Source organism: Protopterus annectens, chromosome 4.part1 (genome assembly GCF_019279795.1).
Source record: "Protopterus annectens isolate FY-2018-M chromosome 4.part1, PAN1.0, whole genome shotgun sequence".
Classification (NCBI taxonomy): domain Eukaryota; kingdom Metazoa; phylum Chordata; order Ceratodontiformes; family Protopteridae; genus Protopterus; species Protopterus annectens.
The window spans coordinates 961507208-961531905 of record NC_056734.1 but is presented as its reverse complement, the minus strand read 5'-3'; the positions used below and the strand labels follow the sequence as shown (position 1 = coordinate 961531905).

Genomic DNA, 24698 nt, shown 5'->3' with positions numbered 1-24698 from the left:
CTTCTGCTTTGACACCAAATAATACATCCTGCTGTAAAGACGCATCCAATAATTTTGCTTTAACATGATCAGGTAGGCTTTGTTCTTTTAACCAAGCATGTCTATGTATGACAAACCCAGTAACAGCTGCTCTACAGGAAGCTTCCAATGAATCAAATCCACATTGTAAAGCATGTTTGCCCACCTGTTCAGCTGCATGCAACAGATCCTGCATTTCCTTGAATTCAGACTGTTCAGAATATGTGCTCATTTTTTGTTTTAATTGAGACATTAGGAATTGCTGATATTTCAGCATGTGAAACTGACAATTTAATGCTCTCATAGCCAGAGTAGCTGAGGCGTACATCTTCTTTCCCCATCTATCTAGGGCTCTGGAATCCCTTTCAGAGGGTACAGGATTTTTAGCCATAGAAGCTTTAGCCCCTTTGGGACCCTAGGAAATTGTTTCTGGGTCAGCCACAGGGCTTTTATATAGGAATTTGTGTGAGTAATGGACTCTGTAGTATCTGTCTGGTTTGGCTGGAGCAGGAGGTAGAGAGTCTGGATTTAGAATAGACTCCAAGTAAACATCTACAATGTCTAAAACTGGAGGGATAGCAAGTGGTCTGTGCTGGGGTAGTAAAAGGAACTCTCGGAGCCTTTTCTTAGAATCAGAGTAGTCCTGGTCTTCCCAGTGGAAATGTTCCCTCAAGGTATGTAAAATTTCCCCAAAGGAGTAGTCTTCAGGGGGAGATGCTGAGGGAATAGAGTCTTCAGCATCAGAGTCTTCATAAGGGGGAAAAGTGTAATCCTGTTCCTCAGAAGAATATGAGGAAATTGAAACCTGGTCAGAGGATACATAATCCTCCTCTTGTCTTGGTCTTTTATCTGGAGGGGGATGGGAACCTCTAATTAGGGTAATCAAATCTTCAGCCATCTTAAGCATCTGTTTCTTAGGCATGGGGCCTTGACTGATGTATAGCCTTTTTTGGTTTTAATGGAGTTTTAAGCTTAGCATAAGATTTAATGGTGAGTGTAGTCGGTCTGAAGACACCTTCTGTAACCGAAGGTGTTTCTACTGCACCGGGATCTCCTTCTGCTCTGGTGTCGGAAGGGCCTAATGAAGATGGCTGCGATGGCCTAGTGCACTCCTCTTGAGAATCTGCAGCTGTCTGGGGTTCCAATTCAGCGGTAGTCAGGGGTTGCGTAGGCGCCTCACTGAAAACCAGAGAACCGGCGACAGGCCCAGCAGAGGCCTCGGAGCCTGGCTTGTTCCTAGGCTGCCTGTCCTTATCCTTGCATTTTTTTATGCATGCCGGTCGTCGGCTGCTCCAACGGCATGATATAATTAAATTTCCTACCAAAGTAATTTCGTGCGAAGTCAAAAACGGCGTTTGACAGTTCGTTTATTAAACCTAGCACAAAACCGACAACCTGTAAAGTTGTGGTCTGGGCCTAGGCAAGGAATACAATAAGAATGGAAGTCCTTATGAGGTATTTGCTTCCCACAAGAAATGCAATTGTTAACTTTTTCTGACATCGGACTGAGGCAAGAAAAGGTTCCCCAACAGGGTACCTAGCTTTATTGAAGACTTCGGACTGAAATTAGATTCGAAAATCTCAGGTGTCGGCCGACCGGCACTTGCGAACTGCTTCTACTTCGGGCACCACACGGCAAGAAAGACTGAAGAAAATGGCGTCAGATGCCTCTTATATACCCCTGGCGCACTAACGTCAGGGAAGAAGCGACAGCAACCGACGCCGGACCAAGACTTTGGAACTCAGGCTGACTGCGGGACTGCCTGACGGCAGGATAACCCAAGTGTGATAACTGCAGCAGGGTAACACGATGAACATCAATAAATTACACTAGAATCTGGAATTATTAAGGCTCTCTAAAATAAATATACTCAAGATTTCATTTTTTGCTTACTGCAACATTTCTTCTCAACCTTTTTTTTTATGTTTTACTGAAATTAGTTTATTGCATGTTAAGCAGTGCAACTCATTACCCACCTTTAAACAAATTAGATAATCAGATGGGTAGGCACAAAGTTACTTTAGGATCGACAAGTATAGCCACATGTATCATTAAGGGACGGTACTGGCAAGTTGCAAGACATAGTGGCCATGGGATATCTATGAAATGTACTTATTGTTCTATCAGCTTACTTATCAGAGTGAACTTGTATGGATATTACCTTAATTTAGAGACCATATTTTTGATTTTCCCAATTTAGTGTAGATCAGTGCTCATATCTCTTTCAAGAAACCTCCTGTGGGCATGTACTAATGTACTGATTACTGAGCACGTGCAGGGACGGAGTGCCATTTTGTACTTAGATGTTGAGATGCAAACATGCATGCGTGCAAGCTCTGTTAATCAGTTCATTTATATTTGTTGATGCTGCTTTCCATCCTGATGTGTTTCTATATAATAAAGCATCTTAAATGACATACCCCGCCTGCTTCGTCTTCAGTATACCAGGACACGAGTGACATGGCATCAGAAGGGAGATATCTAATGGCCAGAAAGAACTCCAGTTTCTCTACTTTGACTTAGAGAAGAATTTAGCTATAGTTTGTGGTATGTACAAAAGTGGACTGTCTTTGCTACATGCATAATTTGCAAAAAAAAAAGCTCAGAAACAATTTCTTATGTTACAACTTGTTCAAACTATTTCTTATTTCCAAAATATGAAATGAAGCATAGACAGCATTTTTTGCTAGGCATGTACTTTTTCATATTAACTGAGGCTATCCGAGTTATCAGAAGTGTATGAAGTGTTCCCATGTTTATGCAGTGTTACAGTAAATTTATTTTGCAAATACAGCCATTTCAGAGCATATTTCACAAAGTACAGCATTTCGAAGAGTTTATTGTGCTTGTGTCTGTTACTGCAAACTGCAGAGAGGCAATTTGTCCTACATAATTACAAGGGACATATTTTCAGTGGGTTTGTACATATTTGTTGGTATCGCTGAAGGATTTTGAAAACCAGGTCCACTACTGTTTGATAATATTATTGCTGAGAACTGGAGTGTGTTTGAGCAAGAGTAAGAAATTATCATACAGGCTACATTTTCTGATAAAGATGACCGTACAAAGGCATTTATACTGCTTAATTGAGCTGGGTCAGAAGCCACTGAAAGGGAACATTCATTTGTGTATGCACCTGCTGTCTAAATGTGCAACTCCCAGACAAATATTATGGAATGGCACTTATTTTGCACAAAGGATCAAAAGCCAAGTGAAACTTTTGCTGCATTTATAACTGACTTGAGAAATAAAGCTAAAATGTGCAGATTTGGTAACTTAAGGGATGAGTTGATAAAGGACAGACTTGTGTGTGGGTATTGAAGATGATGCTGTGAGAAAGATTAGGCTTTGTGACAGTGATTTAACTTTCAATAAGGCCATCGAGATTTGGCAGATATATGAGCTCACAGAAAACCACACAAATATGCTTACAAATGAAAACAGCTTTAGAAGTTACTGCAGCAAAGCTCATGTAGATAGCATGCACGTGGTTAAAAGAAACAGGCCCAGGCACACGGCAACAACTGTAATCTCTGCCACACCCACTGGTAAACCTCACAGCTTTCTAGTAAGATCGAATTCGCACAGCCTCAGTGAAGCATAAGAGTGAATCAGCAAACTCAAAACATTGGTCCCAATCTAGTTTCATTACCAAGTGTCATAACTGTGGTAACAATCATGAATCTAAAAGAGAAAAGGGCTTAGCTTTTGGTCAGCAATGCCACAAATGCAATAAATGGAATTATTTCAAAAAGGTTTTGCAAATCAAAGGGGGTACACATTCTTTTACTAGAAGGGATCATTTTAGGAAACAAGTTGATCAATTAGAACACCATGACCCTGAGTCTCATTATTTCTATGTTGATGGTGTGCTTAGTGAAACAGTCAATGCAGCTGATTTATGGGCCAAGAATGGAGTATTTTGTAATGTTCAGATAAATGGCAAACCCATTGAGCAAGGGAGCCCGCAGGATTTTTTGCAGGGGGGTGCAAACCCAAGCCCCGCCCATGCAGCCCCACCCCCTCTGCAGCCCCGCCCACTCGACCCCGCCCACACCACCATTCCAGTGTCCTGGCTATTTCTCCCCATTTGTCATAGACACTGTTCAAATCTCTCAGTGTGCATACTGTTTTATGCTTTACTTCTACAATGATTACAGATATCTGGATTTCATTTACAACTTTTATTTCAAATTTTATAGCACAAACACTGATAGACATTTACTAAACCTAAACAAAGCAATAGTCTTACAATGAAAACAGACTTAGCATTAAAACTTCTCTAACTTTGAAACCCACATTCACTGAAACAGCATAAACCCACATTCAACGAACATGCATCTGGCCAGTGACAGGGTAAGTTTACCTTTGGCCTGTTTCCAAATCATAGGCTCCTTGCACACATTTTAGAACCATGCAAAGTTCTTTGATTCACCTTCCTGACTGTATTAATTATACTACATAATTGAATTATATCCCTTGTATAATACAGCACCACTTCTTAGAGTGTGTTTTAAATTTATAGTTCTGAGCATTTTTCCTTTAAGCAAGGAAACAAATCATATGAACCAATAATGACAACCTGCCCAATTCAAAACATTTCAACCATAAAGGGCCACTCAAACTTCTGTCATACAATCCGCCAATATCAATCAATGTGCAGAATCTCTGCAGAAGTAAAAGTCATCTGAATAATTCCACATTAAAGAGATCTGAAACCAATGAAGAGGTTGTTGCTAGAAAAAACTTTATTTCAGTGTTTCATTTACAAATTCAGAGTCTGTTGCCCTTGAAGAATAAATTGACTAGGTTATATTAAAAAAAATGGGTAAGCTGGTATATTGCAATAGGGAATGAGTGGCAAGCTGAAAAACAAGTTCATAGTTATTAGGTGTCTCATCCAAAGGAGGACATACTAAGAACTGAAGTACCATACCCCCCTTAAAATACAAATGGAACCTACAGCCCTTTGCATCAAGATGCAAGTATGCTACCTGCTGTGCTAACACTACTTTAAAATTCTATACCACAATAAAACCATTTGCTAAACAAAACAGTTGTACATTTTAAGCAGACTCAGCATGAGCAGCAGTAACCTTTGCTTCCCTTGAAGCTCACAATTCCTTGAAAATGCACTTGACAATAAATTCCACCTGCTAGATCTAACTAGGGCATTTTTCTCTCTGACACACACACACACACACACACACACACACACACACACACACACACACACACAGAGAAAGTTGCTAGAATAACAGGATTTGTGTTAGAATATATTTTCTGAAGGATATCAAGTCTGAGGATATCAAGTCTGAAACTCAAATGCATGTCATTTATTTAATAACTTTAATCCTTGGCTCATCCCAGTGATTTGTCAAAATAAGAATTTTTATGAGGAACAGACCGAAAATAAACAAAAAAAAACACTTTATTCAACTGCTTATACACTATTTGTGTTTCATCCTCCTACTCTATTACTTCATCTTTTTTCTTCTGCTACTTGCTGCTACTTGTTCTCTAAAGTGTGCAATTACATCTTTTCTGTTGCATTTATTACTGCATGTTTATAGCCTGAATGCAAGTGTTAATCTAAGCCTCTTAGTTTTGGTTTAAGCACTTGGGCTTTAGGCCTACCTGTTAGGTCTCCCTGGCCTTTCTCCCTCAAATTCTGACAAATATGGATGGACAATTTCTTATGGTTTCTCCTGCTAGCCTGGTTGGTATGGGCATCCTGAGACAGTGTAGCAACTGCCTCATGTATATGGACAACCATCTACTGCTACCACCCAAGGACACAATTTATGAGAGATGTAATTACATTAAGAACCTAGAATGTATGTTCTCTCCCTCACATGCCAGTATATATGGCACTGAGAAGGTTGTCAGTACAATCAGCTCACCTCAAACACCACCCACAACTACACAACACACACCAACATATGCAAAGGTTCTCAACACAAACAAACCCAAACAAAGGAGATGTCGGAGGCAAAACACACCAACTCCACATCCCTCCACACCAAATACCGTGCATATTCCACACACCTGTGTCTCGCAAACCACTAAGGCCTAACCATAAACCCAACATATTAGTCATATGAGACTCCATTGTGAGACACAAAGATGCCTCTCACCAGGCTGGATAAGGAGAAAGTCATGGTTAGTTGTTTGTCAGGTGTCAGAATCTGCCATATCACACATGCACTCATGTCTCTCAACAAGTACTGTTATGACTATCATAGTCCATGTTGGCGTGAACGACTTGAGATGTACCATCCTAGACTATTGAAGAGAGACATGATTGAGCTCGCTGAATATGTGTCCCAGGCAGGTATGACCCTAGCCTTAAGCAGCATTCTACCGTCACCCAGAATGATGCCTCAATACAAACAGAAAATGATTGATTTTAACAGTTGGCTTAGTTTCTGGTGTCATTCCAGGGGGATCCAGTACCTGTCAGCCGGGGAATATATGACTGACAGACCACAATGCTTTGCTAGAGATGGCCTGCATCTGTCCCACTTGGGCTTCAGGCTTCTGGCAAAGGCCCTTGTCTCCCCTATAGTGCCTTTTTTTAGGAAAAGTCATGAGGTTGATGCTACCAACATAAAACATTTCAACAAAATGCAAATTAAAGGTCATGCTGCTAAATGCTAGGAGTCTAAACATGAAACTGCACTTATTGCAAACATTCTTAACCCTGGAAGATGCTGACATCTGTGCAGTCACAGAAACCTGATTCAAAGCTGCGAAGAGCAACCCAGCCTTACCCGGTTTCTCAACCTATCATACATTCAGACCCCAAACTGTGGGCAGCAAAGCCAAAGGAAGTGGAGTTTCAATATATATTATACATATATATATATATATATATATATTAAGTATGACACACAGGAGACACTCCAGGTGCAGTTAACCATTGACAAGACCCCTATTCAAATCATAGCTAGCTACAAGCCCCCAAATTTGACTCAAGATGCCCACTCTACCTATCTACACCTCTTCAAATCTATCATGATTCAACCTTTTACCCTGATTTTGGGTGACTAACTACCCAACCATAGATTGGAAAAATTACTCATGCCAGAACACAAATGCCCCGAGATTACTCGATTTTATCAATGCAAATGCTTTGGAACAGCTAGTCAATACCCCAATAAGAGGTGATACTATCTTGGACTTGGTATTAACCAGCATGAGTAACCACTGTAGCACCCCCTGCAGTATCATCCTCCCTGGCAAGATCCAACCATAAAGCAGTCACTGTCACCATCTCCCTGGCCCCTAACTAGGGTCAAACAAAAACTTTTCCAAAGCTGATTACAATCTCCTGAGGAATGGTATAAACAGTTTCACAGCCTCCTTCCCCTGTAGGAACTGGCACCAATATCCAAATCTATACCAAAATACTATATGAGCATTTATATAGACGCATGGAATCAGGAATACCCAACAGGACAAAATCATCCTTTGCAAGGAAGAGTAAACATGTCTGGTGGACATCTGCAATAAAGTATATAACAAAATGAAAAAATTGCAGTCTAGGACCAAGAAGGAGCAGGTGCCCAATTGGAAGCAATCTCCTTAGCCTGAACAAGCAAATAAGAACACTAGTGAAATCCTGTAAAGCCAACTTAAGACTCCAAATTGGCCACATCTACTAGAGACAATCATAAGGCCTTCTTCACATATGTCGGCAATCTCAAAGGAAGCACCCAGATCTGTTCATAACTGGTGGAGGCCGAGTGGAGGACTGCCACTGTCATCCCTTTACACAAAGGTGAAGTGTCCATCGATCCGGGAAATTATAGCCCCAACAGCCTAACTAGCCTGATCTGCAAGACCATGGAATGGATTATCATGGACCTCATTAACAGGGACATTGCCAACCTCCAAACACTCAACCCCACACAGTTTGGCATTGTCAAGGGGAGGTCATGTCTGTTAAATCTGGTTGACTTTGAAACAGTCACCAAAGCACTGGATAAGAGGAAGATGGTGCACACCACCTACCTTGACCTGGCCAAAGCCTTTGACACTATTCCCCACTCGAGCATAATAGATAAACTCTCTCAACTAGGCATCATTCCGTATGTTACCAGATGGGTAGTAAACTGGCTCACTGATAGAACCCACCTAATCAAAATAGGGGAAGCCACCTCAAGCAGTAGACCTGAAATGAGCAGCATACCCCAGGGTATTGGTCTTGGGGCCTCTGTTATTTGGGATATAATTCTCTGAGATGTAGGCCAAAACCAGTGGGCTGTGGCTGACCAAGTTTGCTGATGACTGCAAGCTGGGAGCAGTTATCAATTCCCCAAGTGATGTGGATGTCCTCCAAGAGGGTCTCACCCAAACAAATGACTGGTGCCAGAAACATTGTCTCAGGCTGAATGCCAAAAAATGTATCATCATCCCCTTTGGGGAAAGTGACGTCACCACATATCACATTAATAACAACGTCCTAAGCATGCAATCAGTTGTGAGGGATTTGGGCACCCAGGTTGATAGCAACCTGACTTTTGACCACCATGGTATGGAAAGCTTTCTACATGGCCCACCTCATAAGTAAGGGTATCTCATCCAGGGACAAGGAGGTCATAACATCCCTGTATTCTTTTCTTATAAGGCCAATTACTGAGTACAATGCCCCTTCAGAATGTACTTTACAAAGCACATGCAGCAGCTGGGGAGACCACACAGAGGTTCCTCAACATGAGAATCTAGGGCATAAATACCCCTGTCCAGCACGGATTACCTGAAGGCCATATCTGTGTATTCAGTCTCCTACAGGCTGCTGACAAAGGATCTTTGCCTGGCTTACAGGACTTCCTTAGACCCAGCCTTGATGGATCTGTGTAACATGTGCAAAACAAACAGGAGAAACACTAAAACACTATATCCAAGCATCTGAACTTTTTTGATATAAACAGGATGTACTGGAGACAGTTGTGTGTCCCAAAGGATCCTTGCAATATGGAATAGGCTCCCCATCCATATAAAACAAAGTTCATCCCTGACCCCATTCAAAGAAAACCTTAACAACTGGATGGAAACTTGTAAATTTGGTCTGGCCCCATGTCCTTATGGACAAAGGCCATCAATAAGCAAAGTATTATCCTAACTAACACCCCAAAATTCCTTAGTTACCTTGCTATTAATGCCCCTCCCATATACAATGATGATACTTGCAATACAAATTAATTGAGGTGTGCAGCTAGCCCTAGTGGTCATTAGGCTAGTAACAATTTAGGAACCTATAACTATAATGCTGTGTATCACTATTAAAACTGTAGTCTCTTCTTGGTAACCAGAAATGCACTGTAGAGTACAAAATGGTGGAAGAGGTCTGCATGAGCAATTTGTGTGTGTGTGCGAGGCAGGGTCATGAAAGAGAAAATGTTTATAAACAGTCTGCAGGACACACCAAGTTCTTATTTTCTACAAACATGCAGCAGCAGAACTGAATTCTGTAAAGGACTCAACTGTCCAGCTTGACTGAGGTGTATGAATAGGTTATTACTGATGATGCTAGTAATCTGAAGCACACAGATGAAATGGATTTCAGCAATACTTTATCACCTTTTGGTAAGGAAATTAAATTTTGTGGAACAGGACTCGAATTTGTCTAATAGCCATGTCATTGTTTTATAATGAGCAATGCAGACTATCTTGTCTTTGAGACAGTGGGTCAGCTCTTTCCATTTACACAGATATTGAAAGAGCATGAGAGTTTACCACAATTTGTTCACAAAGGTACAGTGGACTGGTAAAAGGCATACTTCCATTTAAACTAGTATGTCTTCTGGGAGTTACTGCGAAAATACAGACTCCCAAGACTGCTCCTTTATGAGTTTCAGCATCTGTGTTTCAGGAGAAAGTATTATAACCATATTCAGAGTACTGAGAATAATGTATTACAGGTGGGCACAATATTTCAGCAAGGCTGTGTTTCATATACACTCTATGGTATGATTTTCATGCACAGAATATCAAGGTTTAGACAAAATCTGAAGACTATCCCACTTGGGATCATGAGGGTCATACTTTCATTGTATGCAGACGAAGCTCCTCTTTAGCTTTCAATGACTTTGATGCCCTTTGTGCCCTGGAGTAGGTGGTATAACAGTAAACACCTCTAAATCAGAGGTCACTGCTCTCTTATCTAAAACTATAGATTTTTCTCTGTGTGTGGAGACAGGGATGTAACTATGTCAAGTAGCAGAATTTAAGTGTTGTGTGTTATTCACAAGTAGGGGCAGCCATGGTGGTACAGTAGTTAGCATTGCTGCCTCACAGCAAGAGGTTCTCCAGTTAAATCCTCGGCTGGGGTGCCTTCTGTAGAGTCTGCATGTCCTCCCTGTGGTCATGTGGGTTTCCTCCGGTGCTCCAGCTTCTTCCCACATTCCAAAGACATGCTGTAGGTGGAATGGACACTAAATTGGCCCTAAGTGTGTGCATGTGTGTGCCTTCTGTGGAAGGTTGGGTGCTAGGCTGGCAACTCAACACCGTAAAACTCCACTGCCAATCACAAGGGACAGGTGATACGCTATGGCAACCCCTAACCAGGAAAAGCCGAAGAAGAAGAAAGTGTTATTCAAGTAGAGAGAATGAGTAGAAAGTTTCAGAACTGCAGGCAGTTTTACGTGTTATATAAATACATCCCAGTGGAATTCTTCTTCCCGTCAGTAGCTCAAGCACAAATCTGCAGTGTTTTTTTCCTGTCTTATATCAGTAGTGAAGTCTCTGTACCAAGCAGCATTACTCCCTTTTATTTTGCCCTTGATATTTTGTTGAATGTCTACCCTGAAATCCTTTTGTCAAATTCACGTACTCATTTCTATCTAAATGCGTCTCCAGTGACACTGCAGTTTGCACCCTGCATTTGTTAACATAATTCAATACTTTTCCTCTAGCTATATGGCTGTTTACATTCCATGATATTATGGACAAGAGTAGCCATTATGATCAAAAGCTGTTACTAGTTCTTTAATGTGTTTCCATTTTTTTTTAGCTTGTATGCACTAACGTTTGACAGGCAGAGCTCCTACACAGTTTTTTTCTCTCCTCCATTTGAACCTGTACCATTTTTCAAGGCTTTCTGCTTCAATGAAAATACTTAAAATAAATAGATTTTCAGAAGCTCCTATCCTCTTTTAACTTGTAGTAAACATACAACTATGTACAGTGTCAAAATTAAGTTTATCCTTCTGTATGGGAACACTACAGTTAACTCAAATTGACTGCTTGCCGCCACAGGCATTTCCTGTTCTAAAACTGAGGTTCCACTTTCTTAAAGCATGTTACAGCCTGTTGTTTATTCATATCTGTAGTCCTCCCAGATATGAAAACATTGTGGATGCTTTCAATAAACATTAACTTTTAATCTTAAGTAAAGCGAGCTGGTTGACTTTAAACAAAGTTGTACAGTTTATATTGAATCCATTAATGTATTAAGGCTACTAGTGGCACTTGTATAACTTGTTTGCTTCCCTCAGTTTCCGACTTTTTATTTTCACTGAACTGCTTACGAGTGTACTTTTAAAATGCTAATTACAGTATAGCTGGTACACCTCTGTCAGCACAGTCATTAGGGACTCTGTTAATTGTTTGCACCTGGAGACTGCTAATCCGCAAGTAAAGCATACATGCAAGTGAACCAATAAAGATTTTTAATGAAGAACAAAGCCCATATAAACACAAGCCAAGCAAGAGACTATGGTTCACCCCCCAAACTAATTTAGCTGTCTGAGGTAGCCAAATAGTATAAAGTAAAATATTTCACATCACTCCTACCTTTGTGGAATCCCTCTCTGTTCCTGAAACAGCTTCTTCCTGGACCATCTATAATTCAAATTACAAGATAAAGACGTAAACCATCCACATGTATGGCAAACCAGTCGCAAACACTTCCATTTGTTCTTAAAGAAGAACACCCTTAATTTACTTCTAATTGAAAAAAATAATAATAATAATCTCCTCGCCAGCCAATTCCATTGAGCCAGTATCAACTTTGAGCTCAAAGGGCAATGTTATGTCTGCAGAAACATTTGCTAGAATAATTGCTGGTGAAAAGCTTGATTTGGCAGTGTGTGAAGCTTGTTGCATATGGTGGTGAAGAGATTCAAACTGAAGACTCAGTAATGTTGTCATGTTACTCTGCAGGTAGAAGTTACAACTTATTATTTTATGTGGTCAAGAGGCATGTCCCGTCATTATTAGGCCTTGGAGACATTTTGAAAATGGGACTGCTTTCATTTAACAAAAACGACCTATGCTCTAAGATGCCAAAGGTGTCCCAAAAGTAACGTAAAAACAATACAGCAAAGTCCTAGGCACACCACCACAGTCGTCATTTATAGAGTAGTAAAAAGCTGTTAAAAAAAAAAAAAAAAAAAAAAAAAAAAACCTTTTATTTTCAAGTTTTAATTCTTGCATTAAAGTAAGAGCCTTACATCAATGATAAGCACTTTCGGCAATAGCCTTCATCAGATCATTCATAGTTACGGCTCTCTTTTCATTAATTAAACAAAAATTAACCAATGAGTGATCTCCATTCTGAAAACACCTCCTTAGCAGCCAGTCGGCTGATAACCAATCGTAGAATGAGGAAAAGGTGAGCCTCCATATTCGGCCAATAGTTAGTTGCCTATTTTTCAAAATGGGTTTTAGCGGAACCACTGCATTCAGCCCAGTGTAGCGATCTGCTTGTAAGTCCACAATCCAGCCCACTTCATTAATTTCCATTCGATTCTGTACATCTCCACCTCTATTCCCTTCAAATATACACTCAATAACAGAACATTGTGTGATGGGTTCAGTAACACGATTGGCAAGTGCATTTTTTTGATCTTTATGTTTGATGTCTCTTAGATGACGTAGGATCCTGTCTTATAAGCGTTTATCTGTTTTGCCTACATAATAAGCAGCGCAGTTCAAGCGAGTAGCTAAGTAAACCAAGTGTTACTGTTACATGTGGCATTCACTTTAAGAGTATTCTCTACCCATGGAAGGATGTATGAAGAGATCGTTACTGTCAATAGAAAGGGAAGCCTTGCATTTTCCACACCTAAAAGTTCCTTGTCTAGTGGACCGTTTTGCTGAAATAATTTCCTTATTGCATAGTAACCTCTTGATATTTTTGTTGTTCTTAAAAACAATCTTCGTGTATTTCCTACAGTTTTCCTTATTTTCTCATCCTCAGTCAGTATTGGCCAGAACTTCTTAAACGCAATGCATACTTGCGTTGCATCTGTGCTATAGGTGAGGATATAGTTGAGTGTGTTCTGCTCTTGCCCTTTCATTTAACAAGGAAGTTCACCATGTTAGCGCTTAAAAGACTACTACTCTAATTTTGTCCAGTCTATTTTTTCTACCTGTGCTGACCTTTTCAATAACAAATTAGGCAAGCTTCCAGTTATGTACTTCATGACGTTAGACCCGCATGTCAGTCAGTTGTCAGGCCAGCCAGAAAAGTTCCAATAGCTACGCAGATCAGAGTTAAAGCCTAACTAGATAAAATGATGCGACAAGGTGCAATTTTGTCCAGGTGAAACTCCTCCCTCTCATTCACACGCATATATTCTGTCTTAGTCCTGCTGACCTTCATTCCTCTTCTCTCTAGAGCACATCTCCATCTCTCCAGGGTCTCCTCCACCTGTTCCCTACTCTCACTACAGATCACAATGTCATCTGCAAACATCATAGTCCACGGGGATTCCTGTCTGATCTTGTCTGTCAACCTGTCCATCACCATTGCAAATAAGATCCTGAGAAAAAGTACAGTTGTGTACACTTACCATAAATGTATATGTTCGAGTGTGTTCACTGTTGCAGTCATCACATTTGGGTTATTCCTCCCAGGGTAGTCCTCAGTCGGCCCGAATACCAGAGACTTAGTATTTCTGCGTTGGTTGCTGTCACTTGAAGACTGATGTCAGGTCATTAGTAGTATAAAGTAAGGCAGCCGACGCCATTACATCAGTTTTTCTTGCCCTAAACTGTCAGGGGGCCAGGTTCTGGTGGAAGAAACCCCACCAGTGGAAAATAAATACCAAAATGTCCCTTGTAAGTTATGGAGAACCACAAGTTAGAATGATGATAAAAGGAGAAATTGAAGAAAGGTGGATGGAGGGAGGGAAACAGGACTGCAACAGTGAATACACTCGAACATCTACATTTATGGTAAGTGTACACAAACTGTACTATGTTCTTCATGTTTGACTGTTGCAGTCATCACATTTGGATTGATTCTCAAAGCTGAGGAAAAGGGTGGAGGCAGTCAATGCAACTAGGGACTGGCTAGAATGCCCTGCAAGACTACAGAGGCAAACCCTGCACAGGATTTGGAGAAGAGGGACAGGTGGTAATGCTTGGTAAAAGTGTGAACAGATGTCCAGGTGACAGCCTTCAGGATGTCCCTGGTGGGGACGCCTCTGAGGAAAGCTGCAGAGGTGGAGGCTGCTCTGGTGGAGTGTGTCCTGACCCCCTTGGGGGGAGGCTTTCCATGCTGTTTGTAGCAAAAATGGCTGCAGTGTGCTATCCATTTTGAAATGATTTGTTTGGAGATGGCTTTGCCTACTGACCCTGTAGCAAAACTAACCAGCAATTGATCAGACTTTTTTGAAGGATTTAGTCCTGTCTAGATAGAAACTGAGCCATCTGTGCACATCTAGAGTGTGAAGAATCCTTTCCACCTTGTTCTGGGGATTGGAAAAAAAGGTGGGCAAATGAATGGATTGGTTGAGAGCCACACTGGAAATCACTTTGGGCCTGAAAGATACCATGTCTGCATGGAAGATAATGAAGGGCACCACAGCCACGAGTGCTTGCAGCTCATAGACTCTTCTGGCAGAAGTGATGGCCAGAAGGAATGCTGTTTTCCAGGAGAGAAATTTTAGCTCTGCAGAAGAAGCTAGTTCAAAAGGGGGCAGAGTGAGCTTTTCCAAAACAAAGTTAAGGTCCCAAGCTGGTGTTGGTGCCGTTCTGGGTGGCCTCAAGTTGCTATCCCCTCTGAGGAACTGTTTGATCAAAGGGTGTGAGAAAAGGAGTTGCTCAGTGGGAAAATGAGCAGAAATAGCAGAGGTTTGAATTTTTATAAAGGAGAAAGGGAGGCCACTATGTAGTAGGTCAGCTAAGTAATCCAGGATGAGAGGGAGAGAGGGTTGTGTCGTACTGGCTTCCTTAACCTGGTTCCAGGTGCAGACCCTTTTCCATTTGTCAGCATAAGACTTTCTGATGCTAGGACATCTGGTCTGATGGATAACATCCAGAACTTGTTCACTGAGGTTGGCACATTGGTTCAGGGTTAGAGAATAAGCCAAGCTGCCAAATTGAGGGTCTGCAATTGGCGATGCATGAATTCCCCTTCCCCCTGGGTCAGGAGGTTTAGTATCTGAAAAAGATGCCATGGGGGTAGCGGAGATGGGCTGCGCAGAAAGGGGTACCAGTGCTGCTGGGGCCAGTCTGGAGCTATAAGAATGGTCCTTGGTTTTTCCTCCCTTATTTTGAGCAGTACCCTGGGGGTGAGAGGAAGGGGAGGAAAGGCATAGCCCGATAGGTTGACCCAGAGGAAGGACAGGGCATCCACTTTCCAAGCCATGCAGTGATGCTCCCTGGTGGTGAATTTGCTGAGCTGATGGTTGGTGTGGGAGGCAAAGAGAACCTTTGGGAACCTTTGGGGTTCTCCATTTCTGAGTTATTAGGGTGAAGGTACTTCTGTTGAGATGCCACTCATGTGGGTCTAGAAGATTTCTGCTTAACTGGTCTGCCAGCAAGTTGAGAGAGTCTGGTAGGAATTGTGCTAACAGGTGCAGTTGCATGGCAGAGGCTGTGTGGTCACAGGGTCATGCCTAGCCTGCAGAGAGGGTAGGAGTGAGTCCCTCCCTGCTTGTTGATGTACCACATCACAGTCGTGTTGTCTGTTTTGATCAGGAGAAGCCCTGGAGAGAAAATGGGCTTGAAAGCTATCAATGGGTGCTGCACAGCCATCATCTTTTTGATTGATGTGCAGATGGATTTGCTGTGGGCTCCACCGGTCCTGTATGCACCTTCCTTCCTTCCAGGTGTACACCCCAGGCATAGTCTGCTGCATGTGTAGTGAGGGTCTGGGTGGCGGAGGGTGGGGGAGAAAGGCATCCCTTGTTGTGGGAGCATGCTGTTGCCCACCAAAGAAAATCTTTTCTGAGGCAAGGAATTATATATAGAAGAGTTTCCGGGTCTTGACAGCGCCGGTACCAAAGGCTCCATAGGTACCACCGAAGTTTCCTCATATGCAGTCTGGCATATGGAATTAGTAGTATGCAAGATGCCATGAACCCCAGAGCTTGCAAGATCTTCCTTGCAGTTAGTTGGGGCTTGTTGGTTAGTTGAGAGGAGTAGCTTGTCAGGAAAATTTGTTTCTCTGGAGTAAGGAATGCCATCTTGGATGCTGTGTCCAGACTTGCTCCCAGGAAGATTATCCTTTGGGTGAGCAGCTGTTTGGATTTCTTTTTGTTGATTGTGTACCCTAGGGAGGTTAGAAGGGTCTTTACAAAGGTCAGATGGTTGAGCAGCTTTTCCTGGCTGTCTGCCTGAATAAGGCAGTCGTCTAAGTATGGGTAAATCTGAATATTTCTTTGTCTGCAGAAGGCAATGGCTGGAGCCAGACATTTTATGAAAACTCTGGGAGCAGTAGATAAGCCAAAGGGAAGCGCAGAGAACTGAAAGTGTTGAGATCTTGCCCTGAAGCGAAAATATTTCCTGCATGATTCCCTGATAGGAATGTTGAGGTAGGCCTCTTTTAGATCTAGGGTGGCTAGCCAAGCATCCTTGCAGAGCATGGGTAGCAGCTGCTGGAGGGTGAGCATTTTGAATTTTGGAATCACTACAAAGGTGTTCAGAATGGACAGATCGAGGATTGGGTGCAGGGTGTCCTCTTTTCTGGGCACCAGAAAAAGTTTGGAGTAGAAACCTTGGCCTTTCTGTTCTGCAGGAATGTGCTCTGTTGCTCTCATAGAGAGAAGGGAAAGGATTTGCTTTTGAGCCTCTGCCCACTGATTTGGTGGTAGATCTGGGAATCCTTTTGGGGTTGGAAGGGTGTGGAAGGAAAATCTGTATCCCTGAGACATGATTTGCAGAACCCATTGGTCCTTGGTAATTGTGGTCCAGGTGCTTGAGTGAATGGAGAGTTTTCCTCCTAGGGGTAAATGAAGGTGGGCAGAGGAGGTGGAGGAGGTAAGTCATTGTGAGTTCTTACCATAAGGGGGTGGCTTAGAACTCCCTGGTTTTGAAATAGAGGTAGTCCACTGCTTAGATGTCTGCATTCCCTGGGTCTGCTGTCTGGGGGGGTGGGCACCTCTCCTAGGCCTGTTTACTGGGAGCAGGAAAGGACCAGTGTTTGGAAGGACAATGCCTGCTGAACCTAGGGGGCTGGACCTGCAAGAAATCCTTTACAGATTCCATGGATTTTGCTTTTTCTTCATCTTAAGACCACTTCTGCCTTAGTTCCAAATAAGCTATCTTTGTGCAAGGGGGCAGGGGGCATCCAACAATTTAGATGTGACATGGTCTGGCAGGGGCAGTTCTTTAAGCCATGCATGCCTTCTAATGACAGAGCCAGTTACTGCTGCCCATCAAGAAGCTTCTAGGGCATCAAAACCACTGTGCAAGGTGTATTTAGTTACTTGACTTGCAGAATGCATTAACTCTTGTAAATCTTTAGATTCTGCCCAAGCAGGAAGGGAAGATATTTTTTGTTTTAGTAGTTCCAAGGTATGTTGCTGATATTTCAGCATATGGAATTGACAACTTAGTGCTCTGATAGCAAGAGTAGCTGAGGTGTATACTTTTTTACACTATCTGTCCAATGCTCGGGAATCCCTGTCTGAGGGGGTTGGATTTTTAGCAAAGGTTGCTTTAATCCCTTTTGGCCCTTAAGAAATGACCTCAGGGTCAGCTGTAGGATTTCTAAAAAGATATTTCTGTGAGTAAGGGACTCTATAGTACCCGTGTGGTTTTCCGGGAGTAGGAAGAAGGGCATCAGGAGTCGAGCTGGATTTGAGGAAAACATCCTCCATGACATCCAAGACTCGGGGATTGTTAAGGGTCTGTGTTGTGGAAGAACTAGGAATTCCCAGAGTCTCTTTTTAGACTGAGGGTAGTCCTGACTCTCCCATTAGAAATGCTCCCTTAAGGTATGCAGGGTTTCCCAAAAGGAAAAATCCTCTGGGGGAGAGGTTGAAGGAATGGAATCCTCTGCATCAGAATCCTTATAAGTGGAGAGGGGTTGCATGTCTTCATAATCAGATGCATCAGATTCATCTGACTCTTGCTCAGACAAAACTACAGGGGACAGATCACTTTTCCTTTTGGAGGGGGTAGCTTGGCTTCCCCTGATTAGCATAAGGTCTTCTGCCATTTTAAGCATTTGAAACTGAGGCAATGTAGCAGGCGCCTGAGAGTGCGTCGTCGGTTTCTTGGGTGTGGTTCGTACCCTGGGCCTAAGAAACTCAGTTGTTTTTTAAAGAATGGTAGTCGTGAAAGAAGACGATGGTTTGTGTCGAGATTCGGTAGTACAAAGGACTTCCTTGGAAGCAGGTGCCTGCTCAGTGGCTCTGGACACATCCAAGGTTGAGACAACCCCAAGATCCTTAATCGAAGAGTTTTGCGGCATACTAGACTCCGAAAGGGTCTCAGTAGCGGCCTGCAAATCAATGGAAGAGGGCATCAGGGGCTGTGAAAGCACCTCACTGTGGACCGGAGAACTGACGACCAGCTTAACGGAAACGTCATTGGTAGGTTTGGACCTGTGCAGTCTCTGTCTTTATCTTCACATTTTTTCAGAAGATCTGCTGTCAAATGGCTTACCAAAGCCATATCGGAGTTCAATGACTAAGCAAAAATATCTGGCTACAATAAGGGCCTGATGGATAGTTCTGGCATGGAACAAAGCAGAGAAGTGACAATGATGGATGTCATGGTCTGGGCCTAAACAAGTGATGCAGTAAGAGTGGAAGTCTCAGTGTGGTATTTGCTTTCCACAGGCAAGACAATTAACTTTTTCTGACATCGGTAAGTGCAAGAAAAAAGGATCCCCAATGGGGTACTTAGCTTTAGAAGACTTCAACTTCAATTCAGTAGATGAAACTCAGGTAGCGGCCGACCGGCACTCATGCAAACTGCTTCTGCTTCGGGTTCCACAGCAAGAATGACTGATGTAATGGCGTCGGCTGCCTTACTTTATAGTACTGATGACCTGACATCAGTCTTCAAGTGACAGCAACCGACACAGAAATACTAAGTCTCTGGTATTCGGGCCGGCCAAGGGCTACCCTGGCAGGGATAACCCAAATGTGATGACTGCAACAATGAAACATGAACATCCACTGTATAAAGCCCCAGCCAGATTGCAACAAATGATGCTGAGATTGAAAAAGTATCATTTCAATCTTGTCTACAAGAAAGGCAAACTTCTTTATCTTGCTTATACATTATCCAGATCACCCAGAAGTACTACTGAACAGCATGACAATGCGCAATTTGATTTTGAAGTCATTGAAGTGAGAAATTTTTCTTCTACATGTCTTGATGAGCTGAGAAATCACACAGCTGCAGGTCTAATGTTAGATGAGCTCAACTTTTTCAAAGTAGGATAGCCGTAGTTTACCTCCAGAAGTGCAACCTTATTTTCCATACAGAGATAAGGTTTTGTCTGACAATGGTATCATCATGAAAGGTCCTAAATTTACTATTCCAAAGTCTTTGAACAAGAATACATTACTACCTTACATTGAGGTCACCCAGGAGCAGACTACCAAAAAAAAAAAAGGGTGAGAGAACTAGTATCTTGGCTTTCTTGTTCTGTGTGCAATAGTACAAAGCCACATCAACAGAAGGAACCACATCAGCCAAACCAGTTGTGCGGATTTCCATATATGACCCCACACAAAGTTATTTCTGACAATGGCATGCAGTTTACAAGCCAACAGTTCAAAAGATTTGCCAAAGAGTGTGGCCTTACTCATGTCACGAGTAGTCTAGAATATCCTCAGTCAAATGGTTTGGCAGAATGCAAAGTCCAAAGTGCAAAGCAGTTACTAGAGAAGTTGAAACAAGCCAATAGTGATATTTTTCCTGAATCACATGAATCTCAGAAATATTCCTCGCGATAAACATCTTGGTTCACCTTTTCAGAGACTTCTGTTGAGACAAACCAGAACCACATTATCAATCATTAGTCAATTGTTGGTTGCTTGCGTCAAGAACAGGTCAGTGAAAGCCAATCCGTAGAAGAAATGCCTAACCCAGAAGTCTTATTACGATAAGACCAGCAGACTGCTCACTCCACTATGTGAAGGAGAAGTGGTAAGCATTCAAATGTCCAACGGATTGGAGTCATGAAGAACATCTGCCCAGAGCTGAGATTGTCCATTGTGGAATCACAAGGGGCAGTTTTCAGGCAGACTCAGAAGCATTTAATACTAGTATCCAAGCCTGTACCACACCACATAACCTGTGAGAAAGACCATCACATAGTGAGTTGTCCAGTGCTCCAGTGGTAATGGCTATTTCTGTGATGAATCCTGAAGTGATCTTTTCACCGAAACCTGTCCCTGTTACTAAGTCCAGTTCTGACGGTTATATGTCACAAGATTTGGTCGAATGTCAAGACCATGTTCCAGATATACAGTGACTTGGACATGACAATATAACTGTTTTCTTTTCTGAGTGAATATACTGATGCATGCCTGACTGCAATCTTATTTGATAAAGTTTGATGCTGCTTTCCACCCTGATGTATTTTTATATAGCAAAGCATCTTAAATAAAATACCCTGCCTGCTTCATCTTCAATATACCATGGGACGAGCAACATTTAGCAACATTACTGAATTAATACTGATAATTTCCTGCTTCAGTGATGCGCTACAATGTACACCAGTGACACTTCTTAGAACTCACTACATTTTATATCTTTGTATGATAGTTTATTCCATTTTAATAAATTTCATTATTTTTTGCACATAGTCCTTTCTCTAGGGTTTGTTTTTACATTGTTAGACTGTACACTGTACATCTACTATTTGTTGGAGCTTTTCTCCCCAGGCCACTCCTGAAAATGCACAAAGTAACCTAGCTTGCTTTCCCTAGCAAACAAAAGCATATGAACAATAAATATTAATCATAGCTCGAACATTTTTTAATTTTGAGTATTAAAATTTTTGCATTCCATGCTGGTCTTCAGTCACAGCATTTGGCATACATTCATTAAATGCCCATAGTAAATATTGACCCATATGAATTCATCTGAGAATAATGTGTCATTATTAACAAATAAATAAATACATTCATGTGCTGTTTTCAAGGTCTTTGTGTGAACCAGATTATATAATTATAAAATTATACATGGCTTTCCACTGGGTGCCCCACCTTTCTCCTACAGGTCAAATCATGTCACAGGTGAACCAATGATCCTCTAACTGTCTGTAGGTCTGTGTGCCATGTCTCTAGAAAGATTATATAAAGATGGTGGGGCAAAGGAAAGGAACTACAGACTTAGGTTAAACATGCAGTTTGGTGTCTAGTGAATGTCAATGTAAAGGTTGCACACTGCTGTGCATCTGCTCATCTAGTGCAACTACCTGGATACTGTATACAGCAGCAGACAGTTTTAGTTATCTATTACACAGCATATTTGCCACGCTTCATGATTTCTGCAATGTGAAATGTGCATCAATTTATAGAACACAATGTACAGAATACTTTAATGCACAGAAATGTTAGCCTTGGTGCTAAAGAAAAAAGAAAATAAGAACCTGCCTTACCCAAGTCTCCTAGCTCCACATGGCCAAGGACATAAAGTCCACTCTTCTTCAAGTCATTCATAAAGTTAATAAGAGGTATACTGGTCCGAGGATTTGTTACCATCAGAAGCACCTGAGGCCGCCAGAATTTAACATGTTCCTTACGGACATCCAGCATAAGCAAATATTTCCGCACCTGTCAAAGGTAAAATTATTAAACAATTATACAGATGGCACAAGCTATGTTTACAGCATACCTGCAAAGGTGGGGAATATCATTCAGGATTCTAATTTCAGATTTTTGTTCTGGCAAAGCAGCATCTCTTCACAAGGGAATTCAACTGATAAATGAAAATCTAATGCTGGTTAACTCTCCATTTGCATGAACGAACTCGAGTTTATACTAAGCAACATGTGAGGGTGTTTTAGGGTCCATCACCTCCAGTCAGCAAAAATTCCTGTCTACAAGCCTAGCACATCTGCCGGGCATCGTCTATATTCATGAAAGGTTGTCAAGGCCCGGAACTCCTTACTTGTATCCATCAGGTCTACACCCTCTCATCTTTCAAAATCACTCTGAAATCTATCTAAAATCTGGCTCTGTTCTTGCTCAAAACCAGGATAACCTACATCCCTAACTATGAAGTGCCTTTTTTTTCAAAAATATTTTTATTAGTTTTAAAACTTTTACAAAAAAGAAATGAAAATAAATACAAGATAAGGAACTTGTAAGGTACAGCAAACCAAGAAAAAGAAAGTAAAGTACATTGTAAATTAATACAAACAGTTAACAAGTTTTGGTTTACAGACAAGCAGTTATTGTAACAAGTACCTTACTCCTGAATGGGTAAAAAAAGAAGTTATGTCCTTACCATAACGTTCCATGTGGAGTGTTCATCTCGCCTTGGTTATTACACATGGGTTCGACTGCAAGCTCTGCATCGAGAAGAAGCTCGAGGACATCTAATACCCACAATCCCCCTCTGCCTTTACCTCAGATCTAGTTTGCAAGCAAACCAGACATAAAGCACAGCACATGCCAACTATATACATAAAAGTACATATATACAAACATACCAAGAGTATGATAGTAACACTAATACTGCAACAGCAGAAGGAGAATACTCCAGACCAGGCACCAAATCGAACGCTTCCTAAGGGTGGGAAGGGTGGGAGTGTAATAATAAAGCAGATGAACACTCCACATGGAACGTTATGGTAAGGACATAACTTCTTTATGTGAGAGTGTTCAATCTCCCCTAGCTCCATGATCCTGAGGAACTCAAGGGAGAACGTTCTTGAGCACAGTGGAACCAAAGGTTGCCCTATCCCTAGAAACCCTGTCCACTTTGTAATGAGAGATAAATGTATGTGGTTTAGCCCAAGTAGCAGCCGCACAAATAGTGTCTAAAGGTAAGCTGCGTGAGCCAAAGATGTAGACACTGATTTGGTAGAATGTCCTCTGGGTTTTGCTGATAATGTTTGGTCAGAGGCCTCATAAACATATGTGATACAGTCAGTTAGCCATTTAGAAAGAGTTCCTGCAAGACCCTTTCTGCTGTCAGCAAAAGCTACAAATAGTTGATCAAATTTCCTGTGATCTTTTGTTCTATCCAAATAAAATCTGAGTTGTCTATGGACGTCCAGTTTGTGCAACATATACTCCAATTTATTAGAGTGGTTTTTAAAGAAGGTGGGTAATTCAATGGACTGATTAATATTACTAGAAGAACAAACTTTGGGAAGAAAGGATGGATTAGTGCGTAGGGATACTCTGTCAGAATGAAATATTAAATAAGGATGTTTGACCGAAAGGGCCTGAAGCTCAGACACTCGTCTAGCAGATGTAATGGCCACTAGAAATAATGTTTTCCATGACAAAAATTTCAATGTGCAACTTGAAGCTGGTTCAAAGGGTGGCAACATCAATTTAGAGAGCAACAAGTTTAAATTCCACGGTGATGCCGGACTTCTGACTTGTGGTCTGATATGAAAAGAACCTTTTAAAAAGGCTTTACAAAGTCTGTGAGCCATAATAACATTCTTCTACATGATAGTTAGAAATGGCAGCTAACTGTACTCAAAGTAGCCGGGGAAGCTCCTTCATGAAATAATTCAGTCAAGAACTCTAAAACCTTGTTTCTGTAACAGGGTCCAAATGATGTGACTCCGCCCCCACTTACTGGTGTAAGTCTTTGTAGTGGAAACTTTATGAGAAGCTACTAAAATATCTTGAACCGGAACCGACCTGGCTGCAGCCAAGCTGCTAGATGGAGAGATTCTAGAGATGGGTGAGGAACTCCTGACGAGTGAGTCAGTAGATCTGGCTCTGGGTCCAGCATCCAAGGTCCCCAAATGCGGTGATGCAATAGAAAGGGAACCAAATTTGATGAGGCCAGAACGGGCAATGAGAATAATAGTCCTCTGAAGGTTGTTGGCTTTCTGTAGAAACTTTGCAATCAGGAAATGGGGAAAAGCATATGGGACTTATAGGGCAAAGTAGCTCCTGCATTTAAACAGATCGCAGGTAGGCTGGCCCCATTTGCGAAAAATCCTTCCCACAACTGACTGTTTGAGGGACCACTCGTGAGGCAATAGTATTGCCTTGCTCAGCCTGTCGGATCAGAAAGTGACCGTGGACTCTGCCCATTGCCAAATTCTCATGGCCTCTCTGCATAGTTGGTAAGACCTGGTTCCCTTGCTTGTTTATGTAGCAGGCTACGGACATGTTGTCTGTCTGAACTGCAATGGTTCCTGGAGGAAGAAGGTTGCAAAAAACACTGCCCTCAACTCCAGAACATTGATGTGCAGATTGTACTCAGATTGGTCCATTGGACTGTCTGTCCCTGAAAGATGCCCCCACCCTATCAGGGAAGCGTCTGCGTTATCGCCCGC

At 41.9% G+C, this 24698-nt stretch overlaps 1 protein-coding gene across 2 annotated transcripts in view; it reads right to left on the bottom strand.

Annotated features, from left to right (window-relative positions):
• Positions 1–24698, bottom strand: part of LOC122801135 (solute carrier family 12 member 9-like) — a 1658551-nt gene that overhangs the window by 301036 nt on the left and 1332817 nt on the right. For both annotated transcript variants that reach the window (XM_044070675.1, XM_044070674.1), the window contains exon 11: positions 21825–21999. In XM_044070675.1, the coding sequence (XP_043926610.1) occupies positions 21825–21999 (175 nt within the window). The remainder of the gene's footprint in view (positions 1–21824; positions 22000–24698) is intronic.